The sequence below is a fragment of the Embiotoca jacksoni genome, unplaced genomic scaffold (genome assembly GCF_022577435.1).
Source record: "Embiotoca jacksoni isolate LCO1_2020_lvr unplaced genomic scaffold, fEmbJac1.0.p SCAF_14, whole genome shotgun sequence".
NCBI classification, from domain to species: Eukaryota; Metazoa; Chordata; class Actinopteri; family Embiotocidae; genus Embiotoca; species Embiotoca jacksoni.
This window is the reverse complement of record NW_027185274.1, coordinates 13,572,606-13,590,238: the sequence shown is the minus strand read 5'-3', so window position 1 is coordinate 13,590,238 and position 17,633 is coordinate 13,572,606. Positions and strand designations below refer to the sequence as shown.

The 17,633-nt window shown below is 41.6% G+C and overlaps 1 protein-coding gene across 2 annotated transcripts; it reads right to left on the bottom strand.

Moving 5' to 3' along the window:
• Window positions 1-8,188: 8,188 nt before the first annotated feature.
• On the bottom strand, window positions 8,189-16,268 carry shox2 (shox homeobox 2). Of its 2 annotated transcripts, none has more exons than XM_069148083.1 (5): window positions 15,449-16,268; window positions 13,554-13,762; window positions 10,964-11,021; window positions 10,492-10,580; window positions 8,189-9,673 (listed from the first exon to the last, which is right to left on the bottom strand). In XM_069148083.1, the coding sequence occupies exons 1-5, from the start codon at window positions 15,702-15,704 to the stop codon at window positions 9,380-9,382; spliced, it is 906 nt and encodes a 301-aa protein (XP_069004184.1). In that variant the 5' UTR covers window positions 15,705-16,268; the 3' UTR covers window positions 8,189-9,379. The 2 variants fall into 2 exon arrangements, with proteins under 2 accessions (XP_069004184.1, XP_069004185.1); XM_069148084.1 differs by having other exon boundaries at window positions 8,189-9,637.
• Between the last annotated feature and the right edge of the window lie 1,365 nt (window positions 16,269-17,633).

The window sequence follows — 17,633 nt, the reverse complement described above, 5'->3', positions numbered from 1 at the left end:
GTCACCTGCCAACATATCTGCTGGCTTTAATTACGTTGTATTTTACCCAGAAATGAACGTATTTTTGTGCCCTCTGTTTAACACACAATAAACACACTGATGGCTTCTGTCCAACATCAGTAAAGGGCTGCTTAGTGAAAAATAAACACTTTGTGTGGTGTTCTCCAACAGCTGCAGCTTCCCCGGCCACCGCAGTTTGAAAATACTTTACGTCGGTGGTCCTTCTTTTTACACTACGTAGCCATAATGGTGACCGAATATCTGTAGTTCCCTGCTCAATTTGTGGTACATCATCTGGGTACTCGTAGTGCACGTTTCCGTACTTGACAGTGTGAACGCACTTATGCTCTCAAAATAGTGAGTGTTAGACACGGCATCAGATTCATCTAAGGATGTGATGGAATACAATACAGCAACATGACAAGCTTGGGCCTAGAAAATTACATCAGACATTAGAAAATATTTATGAGGATACATTTTTTAGAGTGCTGTTACATTACTTAGTGCAGAAAACTATGCCGTGGATATTTAACAGTCGTGAGTCACAGAAATTGTTGTCATGAATCCCTAAATGTACTTTAAATTCTACTTGCGGTATCGAGATTTTCCAGCATCGATTTAACCTGAATACACCTGCGTCCCCTGCTTCTGTTAGGTGGTACTACAAGAGCACTTCCAGCACACGGTGTGTCACATGTGACCCTTTAAAAGGGTCCCTGTCATCATTAAGATAAGAGGCAGTCTCTCAAACATGCTTTAGCTCAACAAAGTGCTTCCTCTTCGGCACACTCATGTCTTCGCCACCTCGGCCTCCCGTCTCCAACATGTTCTTCTCTCTATCTACACTGCTCGTATCATTGCCTTTGTCCTCCTAACTCTGCCTTCTCTTTCTATGGGATCCCCCCCCTGCCCCCCCTCCACATTCCACTCTCCTTAGTCCATTGAAGCCCAAATTCATTGTCAGTCAGTCAGCTGAACAGCCCAACTTTTCCAAAAGGTTTCAGGTCACAATCTTAAATGTAGTTTATGAGTATTACTGCCGGTTGAGAGATCAAGTTGTTTCCAGTCGACTCGCTTCCTTCCTCTCTATAACAACCAGTTATCTGCAACAGCAAGTGTCAGCTATTTTAGGATGCATGCTATATTCATTCTCGATACATGTGTCACTTCCTTGAGTTTTTTTTTTCCACTTCAAAACAAAACAAAAAAAAGGGGGCAGGGAAAGTTTTGTTCGCTGCACGCACTGCCATCCAGCGTTGTTCAACTTTTCAAGTTTTCCCAATTTTTCCATTGCCTGCCTCGCAAGTCATCACTGAATCCACTAAATAAACACAATATTGTGTTAAATTGGGCATAATGCAACAGCCACACTGACAAATTCCAACAGACACTTTCTTTGTTTAGGTTATGTCAGGAATAATGATATAAAGAGTGTGAGGAAGTTAGAGAGACAAAGAGGGGCTCTCACACGGTGGAGCGATATGGAGGGAGGGAGGGAGAACTTATGAGATCTATTTTTACATCCCATTTCAGAATGAGATAGTGTACTTCTCACACACACCCTGCCGTGGAGGAAGGTAATGCAGACCTATTTAATTAGACGTTGGCAGATTGTTGAGCCAACGCTGTAATCCAATAGAGCGTCGCACCACTATGGGGTCCTGCCGCCTCCGATGCCTCCTTGGCCCCTGTAATGCAGCTCAGTCAGCTCTTCGCATTTTGTCTGCCCTTCTCTCAGCTTGTGACATCAATTTCTATTAGCCTGCATTGAAACAAGATGCATTCTTCCAACCTACTCCACCCAGTTGAACTTGACACGGTCACCCACCATTAGACGTTGCTCATCATGCTCATCTTATTAGCCCACAACAAGGCGTGTGTACATGTGCGCATGTGTTTGTGTGTGGCCCTCGTATGTATTTATCTTCCAGCTCAGGCACAGCAACTTACAAGCACTCGTCTTAGGAGTAAATTACCATAGCAATGCAGCTGTCAATACTGCTGTATCAATGAGGGGACACAAGTAGCAGGATCAATGAAAATATCTGAATAAGATGCCCTGGATGACAGGCGCTGTCCTGCTTTAATATTCTATTACTTCTGAAGCACTTGACCTCTTGCTCCCATATTCCACTGGCCCGAAGACTTATTAATATACAAAAGGCTACTTAAAGCAAGTAAACTTTGATTTTCAATGAATTCCAGTATACATACAGTAGGTGGCTGCATAATGACATAGTTAACATTTATTGCTACAGTACCAGGCAGCACTAAAAAAAAAAAAAAAAAAAAAAAAAAAAAAAGCAAGCGTGGTTTACATGGAAATTAAATGTTGTGTCTAAACTGTAATGAGGGTGTTTATCCAACAGTACTGCATTTTTTAAAGATTTTATGAGGCATTTTTTCCTTTAATTTATATAGTTAAGAGGCAGACGGAGAATGTGGTGAGAGAGATGAAGACAAAACTGGAATCAAACCAGGGATGTTGTTGTTAACACATCACGTGACAAACACAGTATTACAGTTTAATTATGAACAGTCGAAGTACATTTATCCAAGTACATGAGTACAAATTTGAGGTTCTTGTACTTTACTTGAGTATTTCCATTTTACACTACTTTATACTTCCACTCCACAAACCAAGAGGAACATACATTACTTTTAACTCCACTACATTTATCATGCAGTTTTAGTTTCACGAATTATGAATACTTAAACTTACTTAAAGCGACAGTATATATATAAATGAATGTTCTTTACATTCAAGCTCCTGCCAAAAAAGGTCATTTAATAATTATTAAACTTATCACTGCCAGATGAATCTCTCTGTGTTCCACAGTATAGAGAGTCTTAACATATATTCTCTGACACTCCTGCACCGGCCGGAGGAATGCTAACTGGCTCTACGACCACCACAGGCTGCAACCGGCACAGCCAGCTTACTTTCAGTTTAGCTCTATGCTAACTTAAAGGAGGGTTAAACGCTTGGATTACGCATCTTTCCAAGTGCTTTCTCAAATTATGATTGTGAAACGAGTCATTTCACGAGGGGGGTGTGACGTCGGTTATTTCTTTTATCAATAATTTGATGCAACACTAGTAACGGAGGATACAGCAGAGTCTGTGACAAAAGCATATGTTGACAGGGATTTCTTAATTACTTTCACTTGTAGAAAGTAGAGACGGAAATTCTGCACTGCAGGTTTCAGCAAAGGATCCGAATACTTCCTCCATCACTGAGAATTGTACGTACAGTGGTCATCCCCCTTTTTCAGAAATCGGTGGTGGTGGGCGGGTGAGCTGGAGGGGGTGTTTTGCCTTTTCTAAAGAGTGATAGTGGCGGGCTGACAGGAATGAAGGGGACGGAGATGGGAGATGACATGCAACACTTTGCGAGTACGTGGTCATGGTGCGAGTCTGTTTTGATCTTTTTATTTATTTTTCAGTGGACAAGACAAAACAAGTGCTTAAGAAACACAGTCAATGACACATAAAGACAGTTGTCAGTTTTTAATTAAAAGAAAAGAAGACCAAAAAAAATGCTTTTATATTTGAACTTGAACAGATGCTGCTGAGTTGCTACAGATTAGTTGACATGTGTTCAAAAGTAATAAAAGTATAATAAGTGTCACCTGTTGACACTTTTGCCAAAGGCTGTTTCAAAGAACAAATATGATATTGTTCATGTTTGCAGATTTCTTAGGTCGCATTGGGATGCAGTAACAATGCATTTCTCATGAAGTTATGATGTGTTTGTGTACAACTGCAGCACCGAATGGAAAACTGTAAGGAAAGTCCAACCAGCTTATCCATCATAGAGTTGTATGTTTTCTAACATCAGTAAGATGTATTGATTTTTGTACTTCACATACTTAGATTTATGGCTATGTGAAAACAGCTAACAGCTTTATGAGTAAAACATTTACAGTACACAGGTGATTGATGCTCATACTGAAAACCAGGGGCCATTTTCCATCACATCTAAACTTTGCCTTGACCACACACGTCTGTCATCAGTTCAGAGAGCATTTGAATGCAGCTGACAGATATATAAATGGTCATAAATGGTTCCCTGGACAGAATGTTGAAAGAGCATTTAACCCCAGAATGAATGACCGTGGACCTCCCTGGATTTACCCACATTAAAAAGACACTTGAGCATCCTGATACAAATATTGGGTGATTTGTCGGCTTTTTTGTCATTTCGCGACATTTTGCAATGGCATTTTGTAAACTTCAGACGGCGTGAATACAATCCTTATGAGAGGAGTTAAGCCTGTGTTTCCAAAAGTCTTTTTGTAATTTAATAGTCTGTGTACAAACATCTGGTGATTGAAAAGCAAGTACTCGATTATGCTCACACACAGATGATTCGATCTTACCAGCTTGTAAATACAGAGCGGCATGAGCCAAATGTTTAACATTTACTGTGTGCCCTTCATCACTCTCCCTCTTTCGCCCTCTTTCCCTCTCTTAGTGTTTCATTTTGTTCTCACACTCTTCCTCTTCGAGACCACAATGCACACATAAACTCGCACGCACAAAAATGCAGACAAAGTCACCTCCCAGTGCATCCACAATACACCAAATGTCACAGTTTTTTTTTTTTTTTTTTTCTTCAATGGAAACAATAAAATCCCCTCAGGGTTACTCATGCCCACAGGTCTCAACACATACACCCTTGTTATGTCTTCTTGCCAAGGCAGGGAGTTATACATTATGTTATCTCTCTAATCTGCAAACCAGCTGCAACTGGAAATGAATTAATAACAAATAAAATGCACCCAGTACATAAAAATGTGTAGATTGCCCTGGGGCACCTAAACAGGAAACGGTGAAACAATTAGACTTCTTGTTTTGTTCTGACCTCTTGTTTTGTTTTGTTCTACTTAGCTGCTGAATCGAAGGAGCTGGAGATAGAGGCTGTTGTTTTTCTGTGTCTGTAATCACCATGGTTAAGCCTCCCTGGTCATAGAAGGGGTCAAATCTGTGTGAACACCCACTTTTCATCCTACAGTGAAATTAAATACAGTGTTACAGTCGAGCTCTATAAATGCTCTGATTCTCAGCTGACTGCAACCCACACCAAGTGCTGCGGTTAGCCACCCAAGCCTATACACTGCATGCATGTGATAACAGGCAGCGATATGGCGTCCTAATTGCTGGCCTGAGTGCTATTGGAGGGAGTTTTCAGCAGGTTTCTTTTTCACTTTCGCTCCATTTGATGTCTTTGAAGTTGGTCTTTTATCTGCCTTTGCTCCTGATGGCTGTTGTCTTTGGTGCAGTGCTGTGTGCGCCCTGCTCTTTGAGCACTCCTAACATGTAACAAAGGCAAGCCCTTAGAGAGAAAAGAAGAGAAAGGGAGCTCTCTCCCTCTCTCGCTCTCTCTCTCGCTCTCTCTCCTGCGTTCCTACATAAATTCATACACACACAAATGCATAGTTGCAAACAGTATACAACACAGTTCGCTACTCGCACGGAAAGAAAGAAAAAGCCTGTGCTGTCAGTAAAAACTACTGTGTGATTGTTTAACGTGCCCTAATTTGATAAAGGGCCAAGTGCGGGAAATGAGAGAGAAGTGTATTTGTCTCAGGGGTTGTAGTGGGGTAAATATAGCAACAAGACAGCACCAGTTGATATGAAGGATCCCATGGTGTCGAGTGCTGTTGTGACTCACCAGGCTATGACGATCTGTGTGTGTGTGTGTGTGTGTGTGTGTGTGTGTGTGTGTGTGTGTGTGTGTGTGTGTGTGTGTGTGTGTGTGTAGGTGTGTGAATTCGCTTATATCCATTTGGATTTATATTTCTATGTCCAGCATCGTTTCCATTCATTTGATTATCTTGAATATAACTGGCCTTCTTTTGACTCATCCGACTTTGCGAGCAAATAATGGGTCACAGTAGAGAAAATGTATAAGTTGAGGAGGGAGGGAGAGACCGGAGGGAAGCAGTGAGCAGGCGAGAGGGAAAGGCAGTGAGAAGAAGGCTTGCGTGGCTGGCTCCCGGCTGGCTGTGTGGGGGTGTGTGTCTTAAGAGTGTGTTGAGAGTAGAGTGCGAGCGCTTGGTACAGTCTCCATGTCTAATCAGAACACTTGTGTGTCCCCGTCTCATTGTCTCCTGGGCCCCTCAGAGCAGAGACCCCTCCACTCCAGTACTGCACCCCAGGACATGCTGATAGCTGCAGGATCACTCCACAACGGCAGACTCAAAGCTCTTGCAGGAATCGAGACTGTGGACTGCTGTCATGGGGGGGGGGGGGACGTTGGATGTTGTAAAAACTGCAAAAACGGAGACATTGTGAAAAGCACTGTTCCGATAGAGGAAGTTCTTCATGTGATACTCAGAAAAAATGTACAGGCCCACCTTTATAAAATGTTGTTTTCATTCAACTATAGAGGGATGTCCTTGAGGTGTACTCAGAAATAAGAATATTGACATTTGTAGTTTATGGCATTTTTAATCCCATATCACATATAGCTGTTCCTTAACTTTTAACAGGTTATTTTTCACACCTAGAAATTAAATTAAATTAAATAAATTCGGCCCAACTTTTTGACGTGAAACAACTGAATATGTAGTAAATCATGTTTGAACGATGCAATTAACGTAACATCACCAGCTGATGAACTTGACCTCACTATGTGGTCACTACAAGTGAAAACCCAACCGGTCACACACGCCACACAGTCGCCGGACACTTGCAGGACAGGCGCGCCCCCGACTCCGGTGTTGCTGTTCCATCGCAGGAAAGCACGCGCGCTCCCGGCTCAGCAGTTTCCCAGTTCCGTCTCCTCCATTACCGGCGAGGCTCAGAATCAATAATTCAATAGTTTTGGCGTCTGAATCCTGCCCCAAACGCCGAGATACACAAACACTCCAGACTCTCGTGCAGACTCTGTGAGATCAGTATTAATTAATAGCTAAAGACATTGTGTTTTGTGTGGAAATATCGGAAGGGTAATGCGATCTGGATTCCTATAATTATAGGCTCCCGTGTCAGGTGTTTATTAAATGTTCAATAAGAGGCGGTTAAGATGTCAGGAAATGAATCAGGGAAATTTGTAAGTGAAGTGAGGCAGGCGTTAATAAATCTCTTTGTGTTTTCTGGTTGTTGTTTTGTTTTGTTTTTTTCTACAGAGACCTTTGGTTTACGTTGTGGGCTCCTTATCGTCTACTATTCATTCACAATGTCCAACTTTAGGCCATGACAAAAAAAACAGACATTTGCATTCAGTGGAGATGGGCAGGGGGCCAAGCATGAGCACATACATAATCACAACTGGGATTACATTAGAGGCAACCATTACTTTTTGTCAAAATGTTTAACAATAATGTCGTCTCATAATAACTGACAATATCTTGAATGTCGCTGATGCAACAAAGTGCAAGTTTTGCGAATGTAGGCCTATTATGATCCAAGCATTTAAGGCTGTTCCAGACTGATACCGACAAACAAACAGTGGGTATAATTACATTAAAAATCCATCTTTGTTTTAAATAATTATTAAGCCGTTGGGGTTGGCTCATGGCTCCGGAGGGATTTCATTTAATGCAAGAATAACACAGTCGTTTCAAATCTAAATTAGCAGCCTGAAAAAAAAAAAAAAAAAAAAAAAAAAAAAAGAATATATCTGTGCGCGTTTTAAGTGCTTAAATGCTGCAAAACTTTATCTTTGAGTCCCTGGATGGCCCCCGTCTTTTTATCCTTTATCTGTCTGTTTTTCTAGCTTGTACTGGAAATTACCAGTCCTCCTCTACAAACCCTCATACCCAAACTATGAATAATGCATCGGTTTGGCATGGGCGCAGCAACAGACACCCATGTTCCTGACTAAACGGACCTGTCACAACTGTGACGTTATCAAAAGACCTATAGCTACAGGCATGAATTATTAAAAATCTATTGCCCTCAAAGGTTTACCGCCCATAACAATAATTATGATGACGATAATAATAATAATAATAAATTATTTTAGCTGATAAAAGCCAATTAATATTGTACAAAATAATGTCAACTCGTTAAAGAAACTTTAGTTAATTTATTATAGGAACGAAAAACATTTTGTTTCGGTGGATTCACGTTTCACATGTGATGGAAAAAAGTAAAACAATTTCATGACTATTTTTTTCAGAAACCCGTGCCTCAGGTGAGTTCACTTTCACTGTTATATAAAAACATCAAAATTACATACAGAAAGCACATGATTTTTTTAATACACGAAATTAAAGTAAAATACAAAATGAACAAATTTCCCACAAGGCATTCATAAAGCCACTAAATAATAAAAAATAATGCATGTTTCTCGTTTATAAACATATTTTACACGTGCCCGTACCGGTTCGCATACAGTCCCCGTGTTACTGTCATTTGTTCGTTTGTTCACTGGATTAAAGATGGCATTTATGGCATGATGCCCTCCTTTAGAAGGGGGGGGGGGCAAATCAGCTTTGTAAATGTGGACACTTTATCCTGACCAAAAAGTTCAGCGTGTTTTACAATCTCACGTTTCCGGTGTGTCGCCCGTGTCGCCTTCACCAGAGGAGGTCCAAACAAGGGTCAACTATAGGCCAAACATTCAAGTGAGAGGTGCCCTTCCTCTGGGAGGGGAGGACAGCGGGAGACACAGAAAGAGAGGGGTGGGGCTCACATCACTGTCATCCGTGAAGACAAACTCATGCAAACACTGCTGAGGCATTTTTCAATTTGGACAAGAAACAGAGGAGGGAGAAACACTTCGATTAGTGTCCTTTTTTTTTTTCTTTTTTTTTTTCGTCTCTATGTTTGTCAAAGAATTCCCGCTCTGTCCTTTTACAGAGGAAACGTTTTTGAAATATAACGAGGCCAGCCTCTATATAGGTTCAAAAGGAAATCATAACAATAATAATATCATATTAAAACAGAACAAAACAACTGCAGAATGGTTCGCCTTCGTTTGACAAAGTATCGACCGAGCCAGCTGCATCCACCTCCTCCTCCTCCTCCTCCTCCTCCTCGGGGTGTCCCGCCGGCCTCCTCAGCCGTGTGGCTGCAGAGAGGGACGCTGTAGCTTTGCTATCCAGCCCGTCCGCCACTTTTTTTGGCGTCCAAAAATCAAGACCGCGTAGGCTATCACGTCACAGTCTCTTTTTTTCATTGTCTTTATCTCATAAATAGCCTATATTTTATATTTATACTCGTCGTCCTTCATTTAAAAAAAAAAAAAAAAAAAAAAAAAAAAAAAAACATAAATTACGTCCATGGATAATTTTTTTCTCACTTTGTCCTTGGATTTTTTTTTTTTTAATTTTTTTTTTTCACTTTGTAAAGCGTTTATGTTCAGTGTCTCTCAGTCGCGAGGCCGCAGTGAGTCCACGCCCCGTGTCCTCGTGTCTCCCCGGCGTCACAGTCCCAGCGCGGCCGCGTGCTTTTTGGCCTTCAGTCTCAGGTCGGCGATGCTGGAGTTCTTGCTGGTGTTCTTAGCCGCGGCGGCGGCGGCCACGACGGAGGCGGCGGAGGCAGACTCTGCCGCGAGCGTCGCCAGAGGCAGTCCGAACGGCGGCGCGGGGAACATCATGTAGGGCGCGTGCGCTGCCAGGTGAGAGTGCAGGTGGTGTTGCGCGTGGGCCACGGCGCTGTCCAGCTGTAGCTGCGCCTGCACCTGAAAGGAGAAGGGCGGCACGTTGCAATGACTATCCTACGGGACGGGAGGCACGGATGGGGAGAGAAGGGGGAGAACATGCGTTAACTTGGGTTGTCTGAAGGGTCATTAGAGTGACTACTTAATTTCTATTAACTCCTATAATGCATTGTAATGTGGTGAGACTGGTTTGCCTTGTGGCTAAAGAGGCCTTTCCTCAGCCGGATTTAAGTGCACCTCCGGCTTTTCTACCCGAGTGTCAGCGAGCAATATCACTGGGCATGCCATCTTATTCTGTGAACATTGTTGGCGACTGCGAGTCGAAGGTCAAATTTGAGTTTATTTTAGACATCAGCTGCATGAAGTGCAATGTCAATTTAAAAAATGTAGGCCTCAGCAATGTTGTGGTTTTTGTCCTACAACATGATCAACTCAGACCAGATTAGTGGTGTTCAAAGTGAGGACTGGACTTCACTGGATTAAAAGGCAATATAATACAGTATACTGCTCTGTCCAGTCTCACTCCCAACAGACAGGTGCACAGTTCTACACTTCTAAAACAACACATCCTACCAGTCTCTTCGTGGAATAAAACATTTACTCCTGGTCTGCACAGCTGGGCCCACTAACATGTTTGTTTGCTCCAGTAAAATAGACATAGATGGTCCAAAAACACAATAAAGGGAGTTTTCCAATTAGACTGTACAGGCTACGCTGTGTTGGCACAGTGTTTTTGTCAGTGTGGTAATAAGAGTTTAGTTACCCCCTACATTGGAACTGGAGTCTCTGCATAGCGCTTGGGCAGAGCCTGTGCCAAGACAGCAGTCGGGGGGATTGGTCTGGTTTTTAAGACTAGACGCTTCAAAGTAACTTGCCTGTTGGAATGGCATCCGTAAAGCCCCCACGTTGACATATGGCGCTACACGACAAGCTTCAAACTGATTTGCTGCTCCAATCAGGACTCCTGCAAAAAACACAGATGATAGCCTAATTGTGAGAAGAATGGCACTCACAAAGGGTAAACATGTAGGACTGGATAACGAGCAGTGAGCTCATTGTTGGAGTAAAGTTTAATAACCAAGATAAACACTCACTAAAGAAATCACGGTGCTTTTGATGGCATAATTAAGTGGAAATTAAACCAGCAACCAAATAGCAGTGCGTAAAGATGAAGGATGTTGCATCTGATTGTGTTGGTGCCTTGCAGAATAGAATAGAATAGAATAGAATAGAATAGAATAGAATAGAATAGAATAGCATAGCATAGCATAGCATAGCATAGAATAGCATAGAATAGAATAGGCATATAGTTTTGTCTTTGTGGGAACGTGCAGGATGAAAGTGTACCTTTATGTAACTGGTTCTCCTGCTTTCTGCATTTGGCTCTTCTATTCTGGAACCAAACCTGCAGGGACAGAAATTAATTAGAGACCCACTGATTGGCAGCTGCTTGTGAGGCCATGTGTAATTCCTCTCAAAGTGACAACAACCGCAGAAAAACAATATCCCAGAGGAGCACTGAAATATTAATGACACTGCTTAACCCCAGATTTTAATTATTACATTTAGTCTACAATAACAAGGGAGAGTGTGGGGCGGGGGAGGGGGAGGAAGCAGAGGGAGGAGAACGAGAAACAGTGGAGCAAAACTGGCAAGTCGTAAACCTGCGAGAGGGAGACGTTAAAAATGAACAGAAACACTCTTATTGGAAATGTGCAGGACTATTAGACTATAATAAATAACCTTGTCAGCGTTGGTTTCATCTTTCTATAGATTGGTGTCCCCGAAGAGTTGAATGGACTCTCGGATATCGAATAGCAGCAGTGCTATTACGGTTTTGGACATCAGAGCAAAGCGATCTGAGAGCATCTCCCTCTTCCTCTTTCCGTCTCCCTCTCATTAAATGACCGCCGAAATTAATTACCCTTATCTGCAGAAAATCCATGTCAGAGAAACGCTTAAATGGCTCGCAGTTTTGTCTAATCACCGCCATAACACGTCCTTGCACACAAGAAAAAAAAAAAAGAAAAAAAACCCCGCATCAAAGACAGCTCACTTCTCTTTTCCTTCTGTTGAAATCGACAAGCGTCAATTTCAGAGAAACGCCTTGGAACACAGATTAAACGCTTTTATTACTATGATAATCTGCTTTGAATCTCTCAAACAAAGCTCCGGCTAAATTAGCCCCACAATACAACGCGTCAGTCTGCAATCTCCCTTACATTACAGGCCCGTGTCCACGTAACATGATTGAAATATCATATTGATTTGGCTGTCAGCTGGCTTCATTTATTGATCACTGTGTGTCAATCGGAAGCCCTTTTGCGCACGCTTCAGGTATAATTTATTGCGATGATAAAAGCAAATGCACTGCATTTATTGATCGAGGCAGAATTTTAAAAAAAGGAATCCAAATAAATGTGTGGTCTCTGCATGCAACTGGTAAAACGATATAATACTCTGACAGAGATAAAAGAGAGAGAGAGAGAGAGAGAGAGAGAGAGAGAGAGAGAAAGAGAAAGAGAGAGAGAGAGAGCCGTCTTGATTTGGGTAGAAAATAATACATAATTTATGCAAATCCCCGAGCTGTGCTCCTTGTTCGGGACACAATACGCCTTATTGGTGAGATTCCAGTTCAGGCCGGGAGAGCCCTGCAAAAAGCTGGTTGTAACTTTTTTTCTGGGGGGTGGTGGGGGGGGCGGGGGAGGGGGGGGGGGGAGTTTGGGATGGAGATCTTTTGCGCCAGTTCTGTGATTTCTTTTCTCCAAAACGACCGCCATATTCAATATGGAGACAAATACCCAGTGCTCCCCGAGCCGGGGCATATATAAAAAGAGTGTGGAGTAAGATGTTATAGGGTTTTGATAAAACAGATGAACAGACTTGTCTATATGTTCATTGTCCCCTTGCTCGCCTTACACAGGACATGTCTGAGCCCCCCCCCCCCCCCCCCACCCCCGGACTGGATGGAGCCTTACTGGGTTTCTGCGCAGATGGTCTATCCCCACGAAAAACTGCAGCAACACTGACAAACAGGGCCTGGGTAACATGCACCCAGAAACTGAAGACAAATATTTGTAGGCTTATTTGTTTCGCTCCATTTGGACAATAAAGATTCAAATGCCTCACGTGACGCAAGCAGGGCCTCATTAACACGTTAAACAACCAGAACATGCTGAGAGAAAAATCAAATGGGGGGGAGGGGGGGGAGGAATAACATTTTGTTTGTGAACTCTGCCTCTTCTTTCCTTCTTTAAGATCATTGAACTTATTACAAGTTGCAAACACCTTTAGGGTGGTCTGCTGAACCTTGTCATAAATCCAGGCATACTGTAGACTTTTAAATCTGTGTGTGTGTGTGTGTGTGTGTGTGTGTGTGTGTGTGTGTGTGTGTGTGTGTGTGTGTGTGTGTGTGTGTGTGTGTGTGTGCGTGTGCGTACGCGCGCGCGCACACACATTCATCTTGTACATGAAAAACCTCCATCAAACAAAATGTTATCATCTCGGATTTATTTATTTATGCGGGATATGCTTATCATGACAACAACAACAACAACAACAAAAAAAAATCAGTGAAGACATTATTAAAATCACTCCTGGGAAAAAGGAAACTAATATTGGAGAGCCATGGACATGGGAGTCTGTGCATTTGTTGTTGTTGTTATTATTATTACTATTACTATTATTATCGTAACAGTAAATATCAACTCACTGCCATGATAGTGCTAATGTTGTTAATCATGATAATATTGATTATACATTTTTGATGGTGGTGGGGCTTTTGTTTTTAAATCGTTTTAAATTTTAAATATTGTCTATAAGCATCACTTTGTATGTCAAAGACATCTTCATTGCTGCCTCTTTTGTTATTAATATGTTGTTGTTGATATTCCTTGTTCCCTTTTTTTTCCCTCTCAGATGAACTGATTCTTCCTACCTGCACTCGGGCCTCCGACAGTCCCAGTCGCTGGCTAAGCTCCTCCCGCATGAAGGCGTCCGGGTAGTGGGTCTCGTCGAAGAGCCGCTCCAGCTCATTGAGCTGCTCTAATGTGAAGTTAGTCCGACTTCTCCTCTGTTTGATTTTAGTTTGTGCCTCGTCCTCCACAGGCTTCGAGTCCTCTTTCCTTTCTTTCACATCCGTGGTGCCTGGGTTGCAGACGAGAAGAGAGTGAAACGTCAACATGATGTAGCAGCACGGTGACCTCCAACCGAGGCTCATTATTGGCCATCATAAACACATAGGTTAACTATGAAATATTTAAATATGCTTTCATGCTTACAATAGGCCTTATTGTCATATATGGCACATAACCTAGATGGTTTGATACAGCTATTTAGAAAAACAATAAACCAATCGCGCAAACTCTGTGCGTCAGATTAAAGGGGAGAATAACAACAATAACATGCAAAACATCTGAGACTCAAGATATTAAATACTTGTAGCAACACAAAACAGCGAGGAATTTGTAGCTTCTTTTATATATTGAAATAAAGCATCATAATCATTGAACAAGAAAGAAAGAAAGACGTGCCCTCAAATATCACAGAGCTATCAGACCTCGGATGTTTTGTAGAGCTACATAAAGCTCTTTAATTATTAACTGCTTATAAATATGCAACGCTGTTAGATGTCTGATACATGCTTGTCGCAGTTCCGCTTTTAACCACGCTGCCCATGACGAACAGATGTCATTTTTTTTTTTTTTTACAACTCTGAGATATCTTGTCCATGTGTGGTGTCACATTTTGTCCAGGTTTCATAATATAGTTGCACTCTGAGCAGGCTGCACAGCACAGATGAACAACTGGTCTACTTTTTTTTAAAATGTGGAGAAAATTGTTGGAATTTCTCAATTTGAAATTCAGCAATTAAACACAAGTGATTTTTTTTTTAAATTTGTTTTTTATAAAATCCTTTTCCGTTTAACGTTTTATTCTGTGTTGAAACTGATATTTTTTTTTTATTTGTAGCCTAATTATTCTTGCTTTGCATTTATATATAGGCTAAAAACAAGTCAATCACGAAAACCAATTCTTCCCCCAGGTGTTAATATATTTGTAGATTTGTTTGGCACTCTGTGCTTTCACACCTGAAACCAGACATCTGTGACTATATGACAGAACTTGACTTCCACCTTTTATGTGCAGCGATTTGCATGTCAGCTGTGTAATACGCCTTCATTTCGTTAAAACATAAACCTTCCTGAGATATCTTAAAATAACTGCCGCTTATATATTTAATAGAATTAGATTTCTAAAGCAGACTGAACTGCAGCGTTTTGGAAAACCTTCGACAAATTAAGAGCAACAATACACCAATTTTACTTGTGTAATCTTGTGACTTATAGACTTAAAAATTAAAAAAAAAAAAAGCAACTCTCAGAGCTAAAGTCGTTTTATATTATAGAAGTGCTCATTTTCCACAGGGGGCCTTACTGTTTATCATATAGGCCTGTTTTGATGCTCTGTGTTTTTTAATTGTAACTTTTTAAAAATAACTAGACATTATTAAGCTGCAAACATCTTAGTCAAAATTAACAGACATTATTGACGATTAAATGTTACTGTGATAAGGCAAACGTCTAACATGAAGAAAAAAATACATATATTTTCAGAAAGCATCATAATTTCCCCTCAGAGCTACTGTAGATCAATCTCACTACACGGAGAGTGGCATTAGTCTTTATCATAAGACAAAAATAAAAAAAATGTTTGAGCACGCAAATGAAAGCGGGGCTGCATGTCCGCGTCTCTGGACTTCACCTATAGTCTCCAAGTGCTCGAGACATTGCTGTTTAAAGACCGTGTGCAGCACACTGTGTGTAGTCCTACCGTCAATGAGTTTGGGGCTCCCGGCGTCCCTGATTCTTTCCGGCCCGAGCATGTCCGTTTCCCTGCCCGGCGAGAGCGAAACGTTTCGGGTAACGGCGGCAGCCTCCTCTCGGCTCCCCGGCTCCGCTGATAAAGACTCCCTGCTCCCTGCTCGCGTCGACCCGGTCTCCAACACCTCCCTGTAGGTTATCACTTCCTTCTTCTCCTTCACTTTCTGATCGAAAGACTTAGACACGAAAGCAGTGAGCTCTTCCATCACGGCTTCCTCGCCTCTTTAAAAAAAAAAAATCACACACCACACACACACACACACACACACACACACACACACACACACACACTCACTCACACACTCTCTCCCTTTGCTCCACGACAGCTTAAGACATCAATGGTGTGGCTCGTTTTAAAGTCGACCCCTTGAAAATGATACAAGGTGATGCAGCCAACTCGGGATAAAGGGGGAAAAAAATATATATGAAGATATATCTTCTCAGCCAATTCCTCCTCCTTTGGTAGCGGAGTTGGGAACCTGCTGGTGATCCTCTATTGAAGTCACAGTATTTATACTTTGCGGCGCCTTGCCCCCTTGATCCGTGCAAATTACCTCCCCTCAGGATGCCGGGATGAGCCCCCCTTCCCCTTCACTGATACGGGAGAGAGAGAGAGAGAGAGAGAGAGAAGAGGAGTAAAAACACTAAACAGCACCGCCGCTATTGGCCATTAATCCGAGATTGACAAGAAGGACTAATTAATTTAATTAAGCGCTCATTCGCTGCTATTGTCCTGAGTTAGTTTTTTAAACACCCGGGAGATGGTCATGGATCTCTCTCTCTCTCTCTCTCTCTCTCTCTCTCTCTCTCTCTGCAGGGGTGTGGCTTAATAAAAATCGGAAAATGACAAGAGAGAGGGAAGCACATGGACGAAGAGTCCTTCCTCCGTATATCTCTGTGATCTGAGGGAGAGAGAGAAAAAAAAAAAAAAAGACGCGACGATGACACGGAGAGCAAAGAGGTGAAAGAAGCGCGACCAGCTGGGATGCCGAGAGGAGCAACATCGACTTACTCGAGGAGCGTTTTAGATCAAGTTCAAGTGAACACATTTGGCTTTAACCCCTGTTGCATACAGTTGGCTTCAGGCCTGGTATATTTTCCATAAAGTTCCAGTGCGTCTCTGCGCGTCCACGTTGTCACTTTTAATTTGAAACTAAATTTTACCGCAAAAAAAAAAAAAAAAAAAAAAAAAAAAAAATCGGATTTAGTTTATTTTCTAGCAACAGTATTAAACGAATTATTATTATTATCATCATCATTATTATTATCATCATCATTATTATTATACTACATGAATGTACAAGGAACTTTGAGGACTTTATGTTTCTAATCTGTAATCATGTATTTTGAATCTTCATCATTAGAGAGCATCTATATCCCTTAATATTAATTCTCAGTGGACTTTTTAAGCCATTAGGATGTTAAATAACAGCTAAACGTTTAATTGCGGCGCCTCTTGCGATGCGTTGCCATTGGGCTCACTAATTAACGTTTTCAGCTCGCCCTTTTTTCCCGCTGAAATGATTGCCTATATTTTCAAAAATAAATAAACAATGGTTCACTTATGGTGAATGCCGCGGAGGGAAGGCAATTAAGAGAGAAGGGGAGGCAACATATATGCCAGACAAGACACAGGATACAGCGGGATTGTGATAACGTCGGGATGAATTTGATGCAAAATTAAGCATGTTTATTGATAATCTATATAAAGCCCTACTTCCACACAAGGGCTCCAGCAATTCCCCTAATTAAATATTTACGATGTTTCAGCTAGAACCTTAGGCATTAATTACTATTATTTCTGCTGCATCTGAAAGCAGGATGAATATAGTTTTAAGCAGACTCTTGTATCTATTTGCAATGAAAACCCCTCGTTGTATTGTTTCTTATCAGCCACACGCACGTTATTGATCGACCAGTCAGTAAGAATTGGTCCTCTCACCTTCACTCCCGTTATAGCCTTTTAAAAAAAAAAAAAAAAAAAATTATTATTATTATTATTATTTGCATGAAGATGATCAATTACCAGGTATTGTGCTGAAAACTGTATGGATGCTCTGTCTGCCCTTGAAACTCTGTGTATATGTTAGTAAAATCTCATTATCTGAGAATATGACCTCATGGAAATGATCACA

Coding starts and splice junctions, on each gene's coding strand:
- shox2 (XM_069148083.1), bottom strand. CDS start 15,704: ATGGAAGAGCTCACTGCTTTCGTGTCTAAGTCTTTCGATCAGAAAGTG. Junction 13,763..15,448: donor GAGCCCCAAACTCATTGACG/GTAGGACTACAC, acceptor TCTGCAACCCAG/GCACCACGGATGTGAAAGAA. Junction 11,022..13,553: donor TGTCGGAGGCCCGAGTGCAG/GTAGGAAGAATC, acceptor CTGTCCCTGCAG/GTTTGGTTCCAGAATAGAAG.